General features: G+C 38.6%; 1 protein-coding gene across 7 annotated transcripts in view; it reads left to right on the top strand.

Moving 5' to 3' along the window:
- Positions 1-19,286, top strand: part of Rrp1 (Recombination repair protein 1) — a 279,367-nt gene that overhangs the window by 94,453 nt on the left and 165,628 nt on the right. Inside the window, exon 1 of one of the 7 annotated variants that reach the window (XM_068230222.1) lies at positions 15,147-15,211. The exons of 5 other annotated variants lie outside the window; for them this stretch is intronic. In XM_068230222.1, coding sequence (XP_068086323.1) covers positions 15,165-15,211 — 47 coding nt within the window. In that variant the 5' untranslated portion in view covers positions 15,147-15,164. Of the gene's footprint in view, positions 1-15,146; positions 15,212-15,576; positions 15,705-19,286 lie in introns of those variants that run through there. One more of the 7 variants, XM_067156788.2, reaches the window with a different exon arrangement.

Genomic DNA, 19,286 nt, shown 5'->3' with positions numbered 1-19,286 from the left:
AGTGCAAAGCATGCTTTGAGTAGCTAAACATCTCCTGTCCGAAAAATATTGACCAGCAAATTTTCGTATCCCAAATAAGTAAAAGATACTATTACTCTGTAAACTCATCTACAAATCGCTGTTGGGTAATTACAGTAGGGTCTACCTACGAAGTGCATTAAATTCAGAGTTTAGTAATTTCAAATTTATTACCTGTTCTTTCTTTAATAATATGGGGAATACATGTATAGATTATTCTGTCCAAAAAATTCTGATTGTCACTGTATATTGCTTTTTAGAACATTGTGGTATTAGAAATGGAGAGCAGATCATTGTCACTGTATATTGCTTTTTAGAACATTGTGGTATTAGAAATGGAGAGCAGATCAGAACTGCTAGGTTACGAGTTTTGTAAAATTATGTGGGTTACTGTAGTCACGTCCTAGTTCGTGAACCATGGGCAATGGCTGAGTGGCCTAGTAAGTGGTCCTGAGAGTCGGGATACCAGTTGCTATGGAATGGGAGTGGGCATCTCGGACATATTCTGAGTCATGGCCCTCCTTGTGCTCAGGCGGCTAGGACTATACAATTCACGGGTGGTCCATAACCCATTAGAGGAGAGATCCTCACTTGGACTATGTGCAAGTAGGGTAGCATCCTGCTTCATGAATTTACTGAGCTCAGAACATTTTAAGCAAGCCTTGGACCTATGGGAGTAACGGAGTCCCACTCCCATTTGACAGGCGAGGGACTCTTTGGAAACAACTTGGCGAACGAAATGGAATTCGATGGGGAGCTATCAATATTAACGGGGCTTATGGAAGAAAGAAAGTAGAACTGGCTGAGTCAGCAAAGAGGGTACATCTGGATATGCTAGGAGTAAGTGATATTCGGGTAAGGGGAGATAACGAGGAAGAGATAAGGAGATTATAAAGTGTACTTGACGGGTGTTAGAAGGGGAAGGGCAGAGTATAGGGTAGGGCTGTTCATCAGGAATACCATTGCACGCAACATAATTTCTGTTAGGCACGTAAATGAGCGAATGATGTGGGTAGATTTGGCAGTTGGAGGAATCAGGACTAGAATTGTCTCCGTGTATTCACAATGTGAGGGTGCAGATGAGGATGAATTTGAGAAGTTTTATGAAGAATTGAGTGACATCGTGGTCAGGATCAACAGCAAGGATAGAATAGTGCTAATGGGCGATTTCAATGTGAGAGTTGGGAATAGAACTGAAGGATACGAAAGGGTGATTGGTAAATGTGGGGAAGATATGGAAGCTAATGGGAATGGGAAGCGTTTGCTGGACTTCTGTGCTAGTATGGGTTTAGCTGTTACGAATACATTCTTCAAGCTATTCACTGCTACACATGGGAGGCTAGGGGTACCAGATCCACAATAGACTATATCTTAAACGACTTCGAATTCAGGAAATCTGTTAGGAATGTACAAGTTTTCCGGGGATTTTTCGATGATACAGACCACTGTCTGATCTGTAGTGAACTAAGTATTTCTAGGCCTAGGGTAGAGAAAATGAAATCTGTCTGGAAACGAATAAGGGTAGAAAATCTCCAGGATGAGGAAATTAGACAGAAGTACATGGATGTGATTAGTGAGAAGTTTCGAACAGTAGACAGTAAGCAGGTTCAGGATATAGAAAGTGAATGGGTGGCATACAGGGATGCTGTAGTAGAAACAATAAGGGAATGCCTAGGAACAACTGTGTAAAGATGGGAAAAGGCAAACATCTTGGTGGAATGATGAAGTGAGAGCAGCTTGTAAACGTAAAAGGAAGGCTTATCAGAAATGGCTCCAAACAAGCACCGAGGCAGACAGGGATTTGTATGTAGATGAAAGAAACAGAGCAAAACAAATAGTTCAATTCAAAAAGAAGTCGTGGGAAGATTTTGGTAATAACCTGGAAAGGCTAGGCCAAGCAGCAGGGAAACCTTTCTGGGCTGTAATAAACAATCTTAGGAAGGGAGGGAAAAAGGAAATGAACAGTGTTTTGAATAATTCAGGTGAACTCATAATAGATCCCAGGGAATCACTGGAGATGTGGAGGAAATATTTTGAACATCTTCTCAATGTAAAAGGAAATCATCCTGGTAGTGTTCCGAACAGCCAAGCTCATGGGGAGGAGGAAAATGACGTTGGTGAAATTACACTTGAAGAAGTGGAAAGGATGGTAAATAAACTCCATTGTCATAAGGCAGCAGGAATAGATGAAATTAGACCTGAAATGGTGAAGTATAGTGGGAAGGCAGGGATGAAATGGCTTCATAGAGTAGTAAAATTAGCGTAGAGTGTTGGTAAGGTACCTCCAGATTGGACAAAAGCAGTAATTGCACCTATCTATAAGCAAGGGAACAGGAAGGATTGCAACAACTATCGAGGTATCTCATTGATTAGTATACCAGGCAAAGTATTCACTGGCATCTTGTAAGGTAGGGTGCAATCAGTCATTGAGAGGAAGTTGGATGAAAACCAGTGTGGTTTCAGACCACAGAGGGGCTGTCAGGATGAGATTTTCAGTATGCGGCAGGCAATTGGAAAATGCTGCGAGAGGAATAGGCAGTTGTGTTTATGTTTCATAGATCTAGAGAAATTATTACAAGTAATGAAAATCATTTTATTTTCCGTATTGAAAGAATCTCAAAAATAATATAAGAGAATTTATTGGACTCCAACCTGTTCAATACATTACAGGATGTTAACATTTTTAGTTAAACATCATTAAAATGGAGACATGTTTCGCCCTCCATGTGGGGCATCATCAGTCATATCAAAGCACCTCAAAATTAAACTAGACGTCTGGTTGGAAATTATGAACATAATATGTAAGAAAGAATACATTAAAAAACACGTACAAGGTCCTATCCTAAACGAAATAACAATAGACTAGTTACACATAGTAAAATACGCTAGTGGTTTCTTAATATTAAAATGAGGCCATCATATGCACAGTATAAAAATGAAAGTAATCAAAGTCTATGTGATATTGAGTTCGATGGTAGTTCTACGTAGTATATACAAATGTTGGCAAAATAAAACACAATTTATAATTACTGTACACTTATTTATAATTGTTAAAATTGATGAGGTAAAACATTCCAATTTGTCTATTTGTAATTTGGCTCCAACCAAAATAATTCGCCCTAGGATTCATGAGGTAGTCAACTCCGTTGGTCACTCTCTATATGAATGGAGTGCACAGTGCAAGTGAACAGCTTTTGTTGATTATAAAATGAGGCTGTGCTAAGACAGAGTTAAAACAACACCGGCTTCAAATGAAGATACAGTAGAGCCTCGATTATCCGACCTAAACGGGACCTAGATTATGTCGGATCAGCGAAAATGTCGGATAATACAGAATTACTTTGAAAATTAACTAAAACAAACAGGAATGCCATTCTGTATTACTAAAACAATAACATGTTTTACAGCACTCTATTTATTGAATTATCAATTCAGTTGTACAGTACATGCAGTATTGAACGAAAACATTCCAAATATCTTACGAAAAGAAACTTGCCAACAATCAAGGATGAAAGGAGTTTCCGCTGATATTTCCTCCTCCGTGTTTCCAGCACACCTTGTTCCACTGGCTGGCATAATGACGTCACGTTAGGAGGGAGGAACATGAATTTGATGTCACCACTTCTAAGTTGCTGTTCATTTGGGTGTAATGGAGCGTTGTCTACTTGAAGAAAAGGTTTTCTAGGGAGATTGTTTGAAGCTAGAAATTTTTCTACATCTGGAACAAACTGTGTAACGAAATAGTCTTTAAAGATGTCAGCAGACATCCAGGCAGCCTTCTGATTCGTCTAATGGACTGGAAGAGCATTAACAGAAATATTTTTAAATGCCTTAGGCTTCTTTGCTTTACCAATCATAAGCAATTTTCCTTTTTAAGTACCCAGTAACATTACTACAGGCAAGAACATTAAATCTTTCCTTACTACGCTAGTAGCCAGGTGCAGACGTCTCGGCTTGGGCTGCGAGAGTTTTTTGATGGCACCATCTTGAAATTTCGCCCAGTCTCATCACAATTAAAAATCTGATAACCGGTTAAACCTTCAGCAAGTATTATTACTTGACATTCCTTTTTAAATTCAACAACCTCATCGGATTTAGCTGACAGTTTTTCTCCACAGATATTAAGCTGCCTAGTGCCGTACCGTTTTTTCCACCGATGAAGCAACCCAGAACTGGCAGTAAATTTAGGGTCCCTTTCATTAAACTCCTTCTGGAAATACACAGTCTTTTCTTGCAGGATAGGGCCAGATATTGGCAGGCCCTTTAGTCTCCACCAAAAGTTAAAAGTTAAGTCTACCAGTGTCGGATAACACGGAATGTCGGATAAGCGAAGGTCGGTTGAGCGAGACTCTACTGTAGTTAAAAACATCATTAGTTTCTTCCTAGTTGACTGAAGGTTTGTATATATTTTGTTGTTGAAGTGTGGGAAAGTCAGTTGTTGGTTGAATGGGCAACGGTCGAAAATGTTGTGCAGTGCAATCGGTGTTTGAGCTGTCCTACATGTGAGGGAAATCTGAAAATAGAGGATTTGTCTTAATTAGTTAAGTGAAATGACGGAAAAAGAGAAAAAAAGGGGGAGATCATTGAGAAATTAAAGATGTGAAAGTTAAAACTTACCTTGAAAGCCGTTGAGCTGTTACCTAATTGCTAGGAGGTTTGTGGAGCACTGGCTGTCGCTAATGTCCTGCTCCTCGTGTTGTACGTGTGACGTCTTAGAGGAGGGGAGTGGATTTGAGAAGGCGGGGCTGTGGGTATGTGATTGGCGCTTGGGGAGGAGTTGTGTGTATTGGAGGGAGAATAGGGGCGTGATGTGTTAAGCAGCTTAGTGGGGGTGCTTGGAGAGATTGTTTTGAGGACATTAACAAGTCTTTTGTCTTTCAGATTTAAGCTATTGAGCGAAAATATTAATTGTTCGTAAAGAGGGCTTTGGTTGTCTATTGGATCATTTAAATTTTTATTCTTATTATATTTTTGGTCCAAAAAAATGTATAAATTTTTGAACTCGGTCATGAGCCTGCCTTTATCTAGTCGTTTTAAAATTTGGAGATCCTGTTCGATTGTGATAAAACTATGTCCGGTGTCTTTCATATGGATGCTCATGGCTGAGTGTTTATTGTGCTTTTGGGCATTGACATGTTCTGCATATCTAATTGCAAAGCTTCTACCAGTTTGACCGATATATGAACTGTTACATTCAGCACATTTCAGTCTATAAATGCCAGAGCCCGAAAATTTATTGTTGTCCGAGTTTATCTTATTGTGGTTGAAAAATAGCTTTTGATTAGAATTATGGGTCTTATAGGCTACCCTAATATCATGTTTTTTTAAAGAGGTAGCGATTTGATGTATAATGGGGTTAATGTAGGTGAAAGATGCATATTTAGGCTTATTAATTTTTATTGGGGAGAGGTTCGTGGCCAATTTCAATTTCACTTTATTGATTATTTTCTGTATGATTGAGGGATTGTATCCATTGAAAACAGCTATTTCTTTTATGATACTTATTTCTTTTTTTAAATTGACGGTTGACATGGGAATTTTTAACGCTCTGTACACTAAACTGTAAAACGAGGCTTGTTTGTGCGATTGTGGGTGAAGAGAATTTTGTTTTATGGTTGTGGGAGTGAGTGAAGGTTTTCTGTGAACCTGGAAATCGAAATTGTTTAAGGTCCTGGTGATTGTAATGTCTAAAAAATTGATGAAATTATTGTCCTCATCTTCTTTAGTAAACTTGATGCAATTATCAAGGCTGTTTAAGTAAGTTAGTATGTCTTCACTATTGTTGCAGCTTTTGTCTACTATTGCTAGTGTGTCATCGACATAGCGTAGCCAAAGACACAAACCATTAATGCTGTTTGTTATTTTACTATTTTCGAGGTTGTCCATATAAATTTCAGCGAGTATTCCCGAAATGGGATCACCCATGGCTAGACCTTCTTGTTTTTACTATTTTCGAGGTTGTCCATATAAATTTCAGCGAGTATTCCCGAAATGGGATCACCCATGGCTAGACCTTCTTGTTTGTATATCTTATTATTGAACATAAAATAATTGTTATGAAGGTCGAAAGTTAGTAATTTTAAGCATTCTTCTATTTCTAACTGACTTAAGGTGCTGTGTTTAGAAGATTAGTTCGTATGATTTCGATAGTTTTTTTAGCGGGAATGTTCGAGAACATATTGGTAATGTCAAATGAGCACATTATGTGGTTAGGCTGCAAATTAAATTTATTTAAAGTTTCACATAATTCTATTGAGTTTTTAATAGGGTGTTTATTGTGAAATGTGAAGTGTTTCTTAAGGAATTTTTGGAGGAACTGAGAAGTTTTGTACGTTGGGCTGTTTCGGCTATTTATGATGGGTCGAATGGGAACGTCATTTTTATGTATTTTTGGCAGTGATCTGACGGTGGGTAATTTGGGATTCATGTTGATGAGTTTTTGATGTTCGTGTTCATTAAATAAAAAAGGTGAATTTTTTAGGAGTGTTTTTAAATTACGCTGAGTTTTTGAGATAGGAGCTTTTGAAATTATTGAGTAAGAATTATCGGAAAAGAAATCCTCCGTTTTTTGGATGTAGTCGTGTTTATTCGTTAGGACTATGATATTGCCTTTGTCGGCTTTCGTTACTATAACATTATTGGTGTCTACCTTTTTTCTTAATTCTTGGGTTTGTTTGAGAACGGTGAAATTATTGATGTTGGAAACTTCTTTTACAAGGGTGGGTAATTTCATTTTTATCTCATATCTCGCGTCATTTTGTCTGTCGAAGGGAATTTGTTTATTTATGTTGGATTCAACTTTGGCTATTGTGGTAATTATGTCCTCGGCTTTATTTGGACTAGGCCAATTAGGCCTTGGTCAAAGAAATTGATTTCATTATCCGAAAATGTGGTGTTAGATAAATTGATAGTGGTTGGTGTGTTTTTCCATGAGGGGGTGAAAGTTTCTCTATTTTTGTTTTGGTTTATGGATTTAGGTTTCTCTTCTAATAGACATGTCAACTTGTGGTCTAAGGTTTTTTGTTTTTTGTCTAATATGTTCTGCAATTTACGTGCAATGTGTCTTTGGTATGAGCTTCATTCGAGAGGTGATAATGATTGAGCAGTGATCAAATGTTCCCGGTAAAGCTGCAGGTTTAGTAGGGATTTTTTTCTATACATTAGTTTAATTTCATTTCTAAGCCAGATGGTGTTGACTTTATTTTGGACGTCTTTAGATTTGAGTGTTGGAATGTTTTTCCTTTGAGTTGATTTTAAGAAATTCGGCACCAGACCTAATCTTAAACATTCTTTTAAGAATAAAATATCTTTTGAAATTTTACCGATTTTGATTTTGAGGTTTTGATATCTATTTTTATTTTTATTAGCCTGGTTGGCTTTATCATTACAAGTAATGAAAATCATTTTATTTTCCGTATTGAAAGAATCTCAATAATAATAATATAAGAGAATTTATTGGACTCCAACCTATTCAATACATTACAGGATGTTAACATTTTTAGTTAAACGTCGTTAAAATGGAGACTTGTTTCGCCCTCCATGTGGGGCATCATCAGTCATATCAAAGCACCTCAAAATTAAACCAGACGTCTGGTTGGAAATTATGAACATAATATGTAAGAAAGAATACATTAAAAAACACGTACAAGGTCCTATCCTAAACGAAATAACAATAGACTAGTTACACAGTAAAATATACGCAAACCTTTAGTCAACTAGGAAGAACCTAATGATGTTTTTAACTATCTTCATTTGAAGCCGGTGTTGTTTTAACTCTGTCTTAGCACAGCCTCATTTTATAATCAACAAAAGCTGTTCACTTGCACTGTGCACTCCATTCATATAGAGAGTGACCAACGGAGTTGAATACCTCATGAATCCTAGGGCGAATTATTTTGGTTGGAGCCAAATTACAAATAGACAAATTGGAATGTTTTACCTCATCAATTTTAACAATTATAAATAAGTGTACAGTAATTATAAATTATGTTTTATTTTGCCAACATTTGTATATACTACGTAGAACTACCATCGAACTCAATATCATATAGACTTTGATTACTTTCATTTTTATACTGTGCATATGATGGCCTCATTTTAATAATAAGAAACCACTAGCGTATTTTACTATGTGTAACTAGTCTATTGTTATTTCGTTTAGGATAGGACCTTGTACGTGTTTTTTAATGTATTCTTTCTTACATATTATGTTCGTAATGTCTAACCAGACGTCTGGTTTAATTTTGAGGTGCTTTGATATGACTGATGATGCCCCACATGGAGGGCGAAACATGTCTCCATTTTAATGATGTTTAACTAAAAATGTTAACATCCTGTAATGTATTGAATAGGTTGGAGTCCAATAAATTCTCTTATATTATTATTGATCTAGAGAAAGCATATGACAGGGTACCGAGGGAAAAGATGTTCGCTATATTGTGGGACAATGGAATTAAAGGTAGATTATTAAAATCAATCAAAGGCATTTATGTTGACAATTGGGCTTCAGTAAGAATTGATGGTAGAATGAGTTCTTGGTTCAGGGTACTTCAGGGGTTAGACAAGGCTGTAATCTTCCACCTTTGCTGTTCGTAGTTTACATGGATCATCTGCTGAAAGGTATAAAATGTTAGGGAGGGATTCAGTTAAGTGGAAATGTATTAAGCAGCCTGGCCTATGCTGAAGACTTGGTCTTAATGACAGATTGTGCCGAAAGCCTGAAATCTATTATCTTGGAACTTGAAAGTAGGTGTAATGAGTATGGTACGAAAATTAGCCTCTCGAAGACTAAATTGATGTCAGTAGGTAAGAAATTCAACAGAATTGAATGTCAGATTGGTGATACAAAGCTAGAACAGGTAAATCATTCAAGTATTTAGGTTGTGTGTTTTCCCAGGATGGTAATATAGTAAGTGAGATTGAATCAAGATGTCATAAAGCTAATGCAGTGAGCTCGCAGTTGCGATCAACAGTATTCTGTAAGAAGGAAGTCAGCTCCCAGAGGAAACTATCTTTACATCGGTCTGTTTTCAGACGAACTTTGCTTGACGGGAGCGAAAGCTGGGTAGACTCAGGATATGTTATTCATAAATTAGAAGTAACAGACATGAAAGTAGCAAGAATGATTGCTGGTACAAACAGGTGGGAACAATGGCAGGAGGGTACTTGGAATGAGGAGATAAAGGCTAATTTAGGAATGAACTCGATGGATGAAGCTGTACGCATAAACTGGCTTCGGTGGTGGGGTCATGTGAGGCGAATGGAGGAGGATAGGTTACCTAGGAGAATAATGGACTCTGTTATGGAGGGTAAGAGAAGTAGAGGGAGACCAAGACGACGATGGTTAGACTCGGTTTCTAACGATTTAAAGATAAGAGGTATAGAACTAAATGAGGCCACAACACTTGTTGCAAATCGAGGATTGTGGGGACGTTTAGTAAATTCAGAGAGGCCTGCAGACTGAACGCTGAAAGGCATAAGAGTCTATAATGATAATGTATGTATGTATATATGATTCAGATGTACGAATATTCTTTCAAAGTTGTTATTTACCGGGCATCCTCTTCATAAGAATTACATTTCATAGTGCACCAGGCTAGCAGTCTCAGCAAATGAATTTTCAGTTCCTGCCAAATCAAAATATTGCTTTATGTTAGGTTTAATTATATCTTTAATTAAAGAAATAATTGATACTACTCTTGAAGAATGATGAACTTGCTTGATTATCTTATTTTGTTGTAATGTTCTTGTTTACTTTTATTATTATTATTATTATTATTATTATTATTATTATTATTATTATTATTATTATTATTATTATTATTATTATTATTATTATTATTGACTCTTGCCTTCCACCTCATATGTGGTGTCCTTAAGTTTATGTATCAACTCAGTGGTGCAGTCAATTAGTGTTGTCCTTCTGTTCCCAAGATAACAGGTTTGATCCTAGCTGAGGTTTGTGGCATTTCCGAGTGTTTCATTATGATGACTCTTATGTAGTCTTTTGTGCCTTTAAAGAACTTCTGCAAGACAAATTTCTACCCTAAATTATTTAACAAATGAAGGCAGAATGAATAAATTATTGTTATGAAACTGTTTATTGCTCAGACTCTTTTTTTACATTTAAATGCAACAGTGTAATATTCATGAGTTAGTAATCCATTGCTGTGGCTTGTCTAGAGTAGGTTGAAATAAATTTACCTGGTTAAGGTGACTGAGATGTGTCAAGTAATGAACAGGAGATACAATTGAATATGAAGGCATCAAGTGTTCAATTGCTATGGATCTAAAGCTGCACCACTGCACAAAACAATGAGATTATTACATTTTGTCAGGAATGCTGAATTGTTGTGTCCAGTTCAGCTAGGCCATGCCCAGGATTCTATCTTTTTTTTGTGTGTGTTGGTGGAAGGGGGTAAGGGAGGGGTTCCAAAAAGAGTAAGAGCAAATAAAAAAGGGAATGTTTTTAGTTTTCAAGGATGGTTGGGCATCACATTACAAACTAGGGGTAATGTCTCCTCTACCCACATCAATGACAGGGTAAATGCAGCAATCAGAGCCATCAATGACATAAATAATCTGAGTAACCTGTCTTATCAAAACAGCCTTGAAATTATTTGATCTGAAAGTCTCACCCATTGCTCACGTACGGTCTGGAAATCGTATGGCCACATCTGAAGATGAAGCATTTAGAACAACTATAAAAAGTGAAAGCAACTTTACTTAAAAAGGCACTATGTGTATTGAAATATACACCTTCAAGGCTTGTGTTTGAGTTAACATGTGAACCATTCTATGTAAAGGGCCTTTGTTATCACCTGTCACTACCAACTGTGCCAACACATCTACAGTTTATGGTGACATTAAGGACAAAGAAGAGAGACATGGAGCAAATTTTACTCAACGGACGCAATGATCTACAAAGGCTGGCAAGGAGGAGGATATGAGCTCAGGCACTTGGTTACACACTTCACCATACACGTTTTTCATCATAAGTTGTGTAAAACCAAGAAGTTCTGTCAACCAGACACAGACCATGTGTGTGAATTTTGGTGGCATGATCTGTGAATGATACCCTGCTATGGTTTGTACTTGTCGGCACGAATCTCTAACAGCCTTTTACAGAGATTAATAATGTGATGTTATTATTAATGTAGATTACTTTTGGCCATTGCCTGCAATAACATGTATTATTATTAGTTATGAAAGAGATTTAATTGAATAAAAATGTTACAAAGTTATCATTTTCAAATAACTTTAACAAATTGGTGGGGTGAAAGCACCTCATGGGGATCATTATAAGTAGGCTAAAGATCTTTTGTTGGGGTAATCACATAAACAGGATTGTTAATAAAGGTTATGGATCTCTTCGTATGGTTATGAGGGTATTTGGGGTTTTTAGTAAGGATGTAAAGGAGAGGGCATATAAGTCTCTGATAAGACCGCAATTAGTCTGGTTCCAGTGTATGGAACCCTCGCCAGGATTACATGATTTGAGAACTGAAACAGTCCAAAGATAAGCAGTTCAATTTGTTTTGGGTGATTTCTGAGAAAAGAGCATCACAAAAATGTTGCAAAGTGTTGGGTTGGGAAGTCTGCGGAGTAAGAAGGCGAGCTGCTCGACTAAGCGGATGTTATGTTATCCTTGAAATTCTATGTCTAAGCAGTATGTTCCAAACTTTCAATGGAGTGGTGGCGTGGAATGACATCAGTAAATGAATAAGGTTGAGTTGTGTTTTTGAAGGTGGGAAAGATCACAGTAGGAAGATAAAGTTGGAATTCAAAAAGACAAATTAGGTCAAATATTTGTTAATATGAAGAGGTCTGACTCATTGGCTGAATGGTCAGCCTAACCACAAAGTTTACACAAGGAGTAATTTTAATACCACCTATTCAATTACAATTTATTGCACTGTTGTGCGGTCAAATACTCATGGAAATTACCAGAATTTTAAAGATACATGTTTCACCCACTTTTTATTGGGTATTATCAGCCTCATTCAATCTTAAAAACACACACTGGTCTGAGGAATCTTAACAAATTACATAAAACGTATTGATGAACACTTAATGGTATTGATACTGTGGTTGCATAATACACTTAGGAAAATGGAAATTGCAATACCATGAATGCATTGGTTGTTTGTGTTGATTTTCAAGCTATGGAATGATGCCATGTAGGTATGTAAACGATCAAAGTTTCAGACCCATTGGATTGTTGCTACATGTCTCCCCATGTGATTGGCGCTGAGGAATCAACTCCAGTATACAGACTCTGGTGTAGCGTAGTTGACTTGCAGTCTGTGCTTTGAAGTGTTCCCTGTCAAACATGCCCCGACGACAGAGAGGAGTACGCTATCAACAACTGTCGCCGTTTGAGAGGGCTCGGATAATTGGGCTGTGTGAGGCTGGATTATCGCTAAGGACTGTCGCTGCACGTGTTGGCCTATAGGCATCTAGGGTACAACGTGTATGACAGCAGTGGTCAAATGAAGGTGCCCACACTCGTAGACCTGGCACAGGCCCAGCACGACAGACAACTGTGAGAGAGGATCACCGCATCATTCGGATGGCCCGGATGGAACCCCATGCAACAGCAGCGCAAATTCGAGCAGTTGCGGCACCCCACGTTACACAACAAACAGTTGGCAATCGCCTGCGTGCAGCTGGCTTACGAGCCCGTATCCTTGCAGAAGGTGTTCCATTGACCCCACAACAGCGACATGTAAGGCTGGCCTGGTGTCGAGAAAGATCGACGTGGGTCGACAAATGGCATAGGATCGTCTTTAGTGATGAATCGTGCTTCTGTCTTGCCCGCAGTGATCGTCGGAATCGTGTGCGCCGACGTACCGGGGAGAGGGGCCGCCCAGATCTTATTGTCGAGAGGCACACAGGGCCAACACCAAGCATTATGGTCTGGGGAGCTATTGGCTTTAATGTGAAATCACAATTAGTGCTTGTTGAGGGCACTATGACTGCTCGACAGTACGTTGATAGGGTACTCAATCCAGTGGTTGTCCCTATGATGGCGAACATTTGCTAATGGGATGTTTCAGCAGGACAATGCCCGGGTTCACACTGCATGCATCTCCAGAGAAGCTCTCCACAACATCACGTTAGAATGGCTCACCAGATCCCCGGACCTCAGTCCTATTGAGCATGTGTGGGACATGATGGGTCGACAACTGGCCAACCGTCCTCGGCCACCTGCAACTCCGGAACATCTGACCTGTGCAGTGCAGCAAGCATGGGCCACAATTCCTCAGGAAGCGATCCAGGGCCTCATTCACTCCATGCCTCGACGAATTCATCAATATATTGCAGCTTTTGGTGGGAACATCCTGTATTGATTGTTGTCCAAACTTGCGGTCAGAGGGATCTGAAAGTGTAATCATCGAATCACAACCGAACACTCGTCCTGCATGTTCAATTGCAGCAATGTAGCACCACTCCTTCTGGGTGTTGCAATTTCCATTTTCTTCAGTGTAATTACAGCATAAAAATGTTGATTAAAATATGTACACATGCTAAAATCACTTAAAAAAATTAAAACGTTCGTCTAAAAGTAATTGTGTCACATTTTATTTTAAAAATAATCCATGTCTGACACTGAAATGGATCTTTTTTTATAAAAAGCTGAACACTATACCATGTCTGGGGAACAGATTATCAAAAGCAAGGCTTCACAGGATAAGAATAGTACAATTAAAAGATACAGTATTTGATGAGTTTGAAGTCTAATATTTAAAATTAGGATGAAAATATGTAGTTGAATTGGAGGTGGTATAGATTAAGACATTTTGGAATGTTGGATAAAAACGTATGTCCTAATGTATCTGCAGCATTAGTCTGTTTGAAGTTCCTACTTCTTTCACCCGCCCGCCCTCCAACATTCCTGTCAGCTGTCTGGCCGATAGCAAGCTTCACTCAGCAGCTTTGAGCGCGTGAAACAACATTAGTACTAATTACAGTGAAGAAATCTTCAATCTTTTAGTGGCCGATTCTGATTCAGACTGTTCAGTAAATTTGGACAATGAAACAAGTGGTGTGCATAGTGATTGTTCGGAAAAAAGTACCAATGAGGAAGATCTTCATTTTGTATCGGACTGGGGGGATATTAGTGATGACATATGAATTATAAAAATGAAATTATGTGACGGGGCTAATTTTGATATAACAGTGAAAAGCAAAGTTTCGAATTTTGATGACTCATACAGGTCATTTCTTCAATTTATGCCGAATTCAGTGTTTGAGCATACAGTAATGGAAACAAATAGATATGTTGAGCAGTGTTTAGATAAAACATTTGATTTTACTCTGCGTTCGAGGTATATTCTATGGACTGAATGCACAATAGAAGATATTCAGGCTATGGTTGACACCGATGACCTTCGATGTTAGGCCCCTTAAAACAACAAGCATCATCATTGATATTGGAATGGGATTGTGCTGTTAATCAAGGTTACAGACTTACTTTTCCTAACAATATTGGCTTACTGCTACGCCTAATTCTGGCCAAGTGATGCCGCGAGACAAGTACTGCCTTCTTTGAAGCTTCATACATTTCACTGACAGTGAAAACCACATTGCTAAAGGGTTGCCAGGTTATGATCCATTATTCAAGAGAAGACCTGTAATTTCTGTTGTAGAAAATATGTACCTGGAGCATGCTTCACCTGGAAAATGCTTGTCAGTTGATGAGGCTATGCGGAAGTTTACGGGAAGGCTGTGGTGTAAGCCGTACCTTCCTTTAAAGCCATCAACAAAATGGGGTGTAAAATTGTGGTCACTATGCGAAAGTAAAAGAGCTTACCTTTGCAAGTTTCAGACTTATGTAGGTAAGGACAGTGATGAGTAAGTCCCTGGGGAACCTTTAGGAGAGAAAGTGGTAAGAAGCCTGACAGAGGATTTTGAGAATACTGACAGAATTGTGTATGTGGACAATTTTTCTTTCAAGCCCAGCACTTTTCACCCAGCTTTCTGAGAAGACCAAAGGTGCCTGTGGGACAGTGAGATGTAACTGCAAAGGACTATCTCAAGAGATGAAAACCCTGAAAATGAATAAAGGGCAAAAACCTAAGTTCTGGCATATTCCATCCAAAGAAATGCTAGGGCGTGTGTGGCAAGATACTGGCCGGGTAAACATGTTATCGACCATTCAAACATCTGAGATCGTGAAGATTCAGAAGAGGTAAAAAAAAGTTGAAATTGGCTACGTAATTGTTGAAAAACCCAAGTTAGTACTTGAATCGTGTAGTTTCAAAAAACCCTATCTCCAATTTTCACGAAAATGGAGATAAAGATTGATTTGATTTTGCTGTGGGCATGTCCACCGCTGTATACTATTAATACATATCAAAACCCGCTCTAGCAGTTCGAAAGTCAATGTCAAAGTACGGGGTTATTTTCATATTCCGCCATCTCCAACGCCTTGCGCTCGGCGATAGATAACATAACCCGTCATCTCCGCCGGCCAATAGGAAGGCAATACGTAACCATGTGTTAGGTGCGTGAGGAGCTCTTGGCGCGACAGTGAGGAAGCATTTGTGTTGACACAGTGTCGTGTATTGTCTATTACTAATGGATTCACCTCATAAATATATTGAGAAGTGTAGCCCTGGCAAGGGTAGGAAGAAATTACGTAACGAACAGCAGTGGAAATGCAAGGAAGCAAAAATATCAAGGTATGTTTTCTTATAGTAACATTATGTAATTACGTTCCTCTCTTGTGAGCATAATTGTAGAACTGTATCAGAAACTGCACTTTTAGAATAAGCTTTAGAAAACATGTATTGCTGCATGAAGTCAGCGCGCGGTGTTGTGCCGGATCGGTCGTTCTCCTGTCGCAAAAATGGCCGTAGTTCGAATCTCGGCCAGTGCACGTTCGATTCCTGAAAGCCCGTACCATTGTGGCTTTGTGCAGCTTCTGATATTACATTCTATGGTCACGTTGAGAAGCGAACTTCCCTTTCATTTTCGATGCAGGCCATTCAAGAATACCTATGATATTTTAGTAAACATACATATTCTCGTAAGTTAAAAGGGGTGTTTATTACACAGGTACTCGTCGGCTGGACCTCCTGTCACACCAATGTGCGGCCATAAATCCAAGGCCTACCAGTGCGGAGATATTTCTTTGTTGGATGTGAAGAAGTTTCATCCGGTATTCTACTCTACAGCATCAAAACTGCAGCAGGATAGTTTCATTATCAAGCATGTTTCTTGCAAACCAGTGGCGAGACGCAGGCCGGGTAACAGTATCAGGTCCGGAAAAGCTCACACATTCAAGTACACTATTCGAAAACGGGATGGAACGATGGCACCAGTTTGCCGAGAAGCATTTATTGGAGTTCTCCTATTGAAGAAGGACAGAATTCAAGGGGTACTAAAGCGTCATTTTGAATCTGGGGGAATGCCTGTGGAGAGAAGAGGGGGAGACAGAAGAAACTATGCCAGTGAACCAAAACGTGAGCCCATCTTTAAATTTATTGAATCGTTTCGTGCTAAAGAGCCGCACTACTGCCGTACCAAGTCAGTGGCACGTATGTACCTGCCATGTGAAGTAAATATCAAAGAAATGTGGAGACAATAAAATACCACTGTTGAACCTGAATTGCAGGCAAAGCACGCCTTCTTCAGGAAGATCTTGAATCGTAACTATAATATTGGTTTCGGAAGTCCGAAGACTGATGATTGATCAACTTGCTCACAACTAGACGAGGAACTAAAAAATTGCACATCAGAACATGCAAAAGTGAAGGATGTGTGCAGATTGGTTGAGAAACATTATGGGGCTAGATGTAGGGAGCTTGCAGATCTCCAGTTTTATGTTTCGCTGGAAACACGACAGGCTGAACATCGTTGCAGTATGACAGAAGAGCAAGAGGAAGAGGAATACTGTGAACCAAGAGATGATTCCGTATCCTTGTTGTATTAGATTGCAATAATATGATTATGTTTTTATTCTTCAGAGACAAAACCATTCCATCTCAATGAACAATTAAACATTTAAATATTTTATACTGTATTTCATGTTTTCAATTCGTTTTCCATCTCAGTGTGCTACATAGATGTTAGTAAGTGAAGTAAACAAAGTTTCTTTGAGCATTAGACAGTAAGGGTATGTTTGCAATATCCATGTTTACTTTCAAACCCCGCCATGTCCACCTGTGACTTTCAAAACCCCCTATGTTCTAGATAAATATTGCCCTAGTACAAAAATGTAGAGATGAAATTGCATACATTTTGTGTATTTTGTTCAATATGAGCTAATTAAAGCAAAAGTAAAGAAAATGTTAAAAAGGAGTGTAAAATGCAGTCATGGCAGTTTTTTGCCCTTCCTGAAAAATTTATTTTCTTGGAGATAGGGGTTTTTGAAACTACATGACTCAGTTGCAAATTACAACCACGGAATAAACGGAGTTGATAAATTTGAACAACTGAAAACTAACTATGCATTGTACACAAGAAACTCAAGTGGTATCAGGTCTTGTGGTATTTTCTCATTGAAACTGCATTAATAAACGGAAGAATATTGTACAATAAGCTTCAAAAAAGGGCGATTTCCTGACTTCAGAAATTCTATCATAATGGGACTTCTACGAGAGTATCAGCTCAGCCCGCCGGCGAAACGAGGAAGACCTTCTGATTACATACCTCAAGCTCAAGCGTGCCTGACGGAGAGGCACCTTCTTGGGGAGCAGCAGGACAAGAGTCTCAAACCTAATTGTGATGTTTGTTCCATATTACCAGCAAAATGTTCAAAGAAAGTAAAGGGACTGTGCAAGAGAAAGTGGTGGGGTGGTTTTTTTTTTTTTTTTTTTTTTTTTTTTTTTTTGTAAGAATTGCCCAGGACAGCCTGCAATGTGTCCAGTTCCATGTTTGAGATGTATGACAGTACTGTGTGTTTCAAGGTCAAATGTCACTGCTAGTTTGCCATAGTTGAGTTTAACCCATTAGTGCTCCCCGGCAACTTAAGTTGCCATGCCGTATTTCATGCTATGGTGATATATGAAAACAATTGACATCCCTGGAGTTGATCTGAACAGTAACAATGGAGACTCCTACAACCTCAACAGAGAGCTTCATTGTTATTCTAGACCAGATTGTTTCCTAAATGAACAGTTATTCAACTACACTACACAGCTGCCATTCGCTTGTTGTTACAGAACTCAAACATGTAAGTAATTTTCTCATACTCAGTAATTTTACTAAGTTCAACATAATTACTAGCTTAGATGACAGTATATACAAGTGAAATGATTGATAATCAAGCACTTATGAGGAATATCTTGATGTACAGATACAGTTTCATATTAGTGGCAACTAAAGTTCCCAAGGAGCACTTGGAATACCAATGTGCCACAGTTAGTAATATACAAGCAAGCCTATCAAAAAGGAACAGTATTTCAGTACAGTCCTTTTCTATGCGTTCATATGAGAAAGAGAGAGAGAGAGTGTGTGTGTGCGTGCGGCAATCGAACAGACAAAATTCTAAAGATGGGTAGATTTGAAGAACATGACAAGATGTACTCAGGACAGTTAGGGTATAATGACAAAATATTACAAACTTTTAGAACACTAAATGTTTTATTTGATATGCTAACAGTGTTTAGAAGTTTAGAAAACACAATCCTTCAATCAACCGTGCATTTTACAGGTCATCAAGAGGCTCTTATAAAAGGGAGCTAGGCCTAAATTTAGATCAAATTCTCGAGTAACTTGCTAAAGGAAATGAGGAAGGTGGGTAACTGCCTAATACAATTGCAGTTTGCCCGCCCATGGAAAATCCAGCAGATGACAGCGATGAGGACTCCTATAAGTCAGATGCAGAGGTGACTGGAGACTTTGATCATCTTCTATCTCGTGTTCTACAGTCTGAAGTGTTGCTAACTTACAACAAAGACAATGGTAGATCTTATTTAGAAGAGGAGGAAGAGCCACAACCAAGCACATCATCAGCTTGTGCCAGCGTTCCTCGTAAACGAGTCAGGCAACAGTTTCAATCTTTGTCATGAAAATTGCACCGAACGTCTACTTCTTTCAGTATTCCTGAACTAACTCCGGTCTATAAACCTACCTCTGAGGACATGTTACGAGAGACAGTTACACGTCCTCTAGATGCACTTCAGCTATACCTCACTAGTGACCTTATCAATCATATAGTAAAAGAGACTAACAGGTATGCTGCTCAGCATTTAGTGCATGATTTAGGATGTATAACAAATGAAATACTCACCCTTACTGGTGTAATGCTATTCACAGGT

The sequence above is a fragment of the Anabrus simplex genome, chromosome 1 (genome assembly GCF_040414725.1).
Source record: "Anabrus simplex isolate iqAnaSimp1 chromosome 1, ASM4041472v1, whole genome shotgun sequence".
Lineage (NCBI taxonomy): Eukaryota > Metazoa > Arthropoda > Insecta > Orthoptera > Tettigoniidae > Anabrus > Anabrus simplex.
Note: the sequence above shows the minus strand (reverse complement) of the source record. Positions and strands in the feature narration are given on the sequence as shown.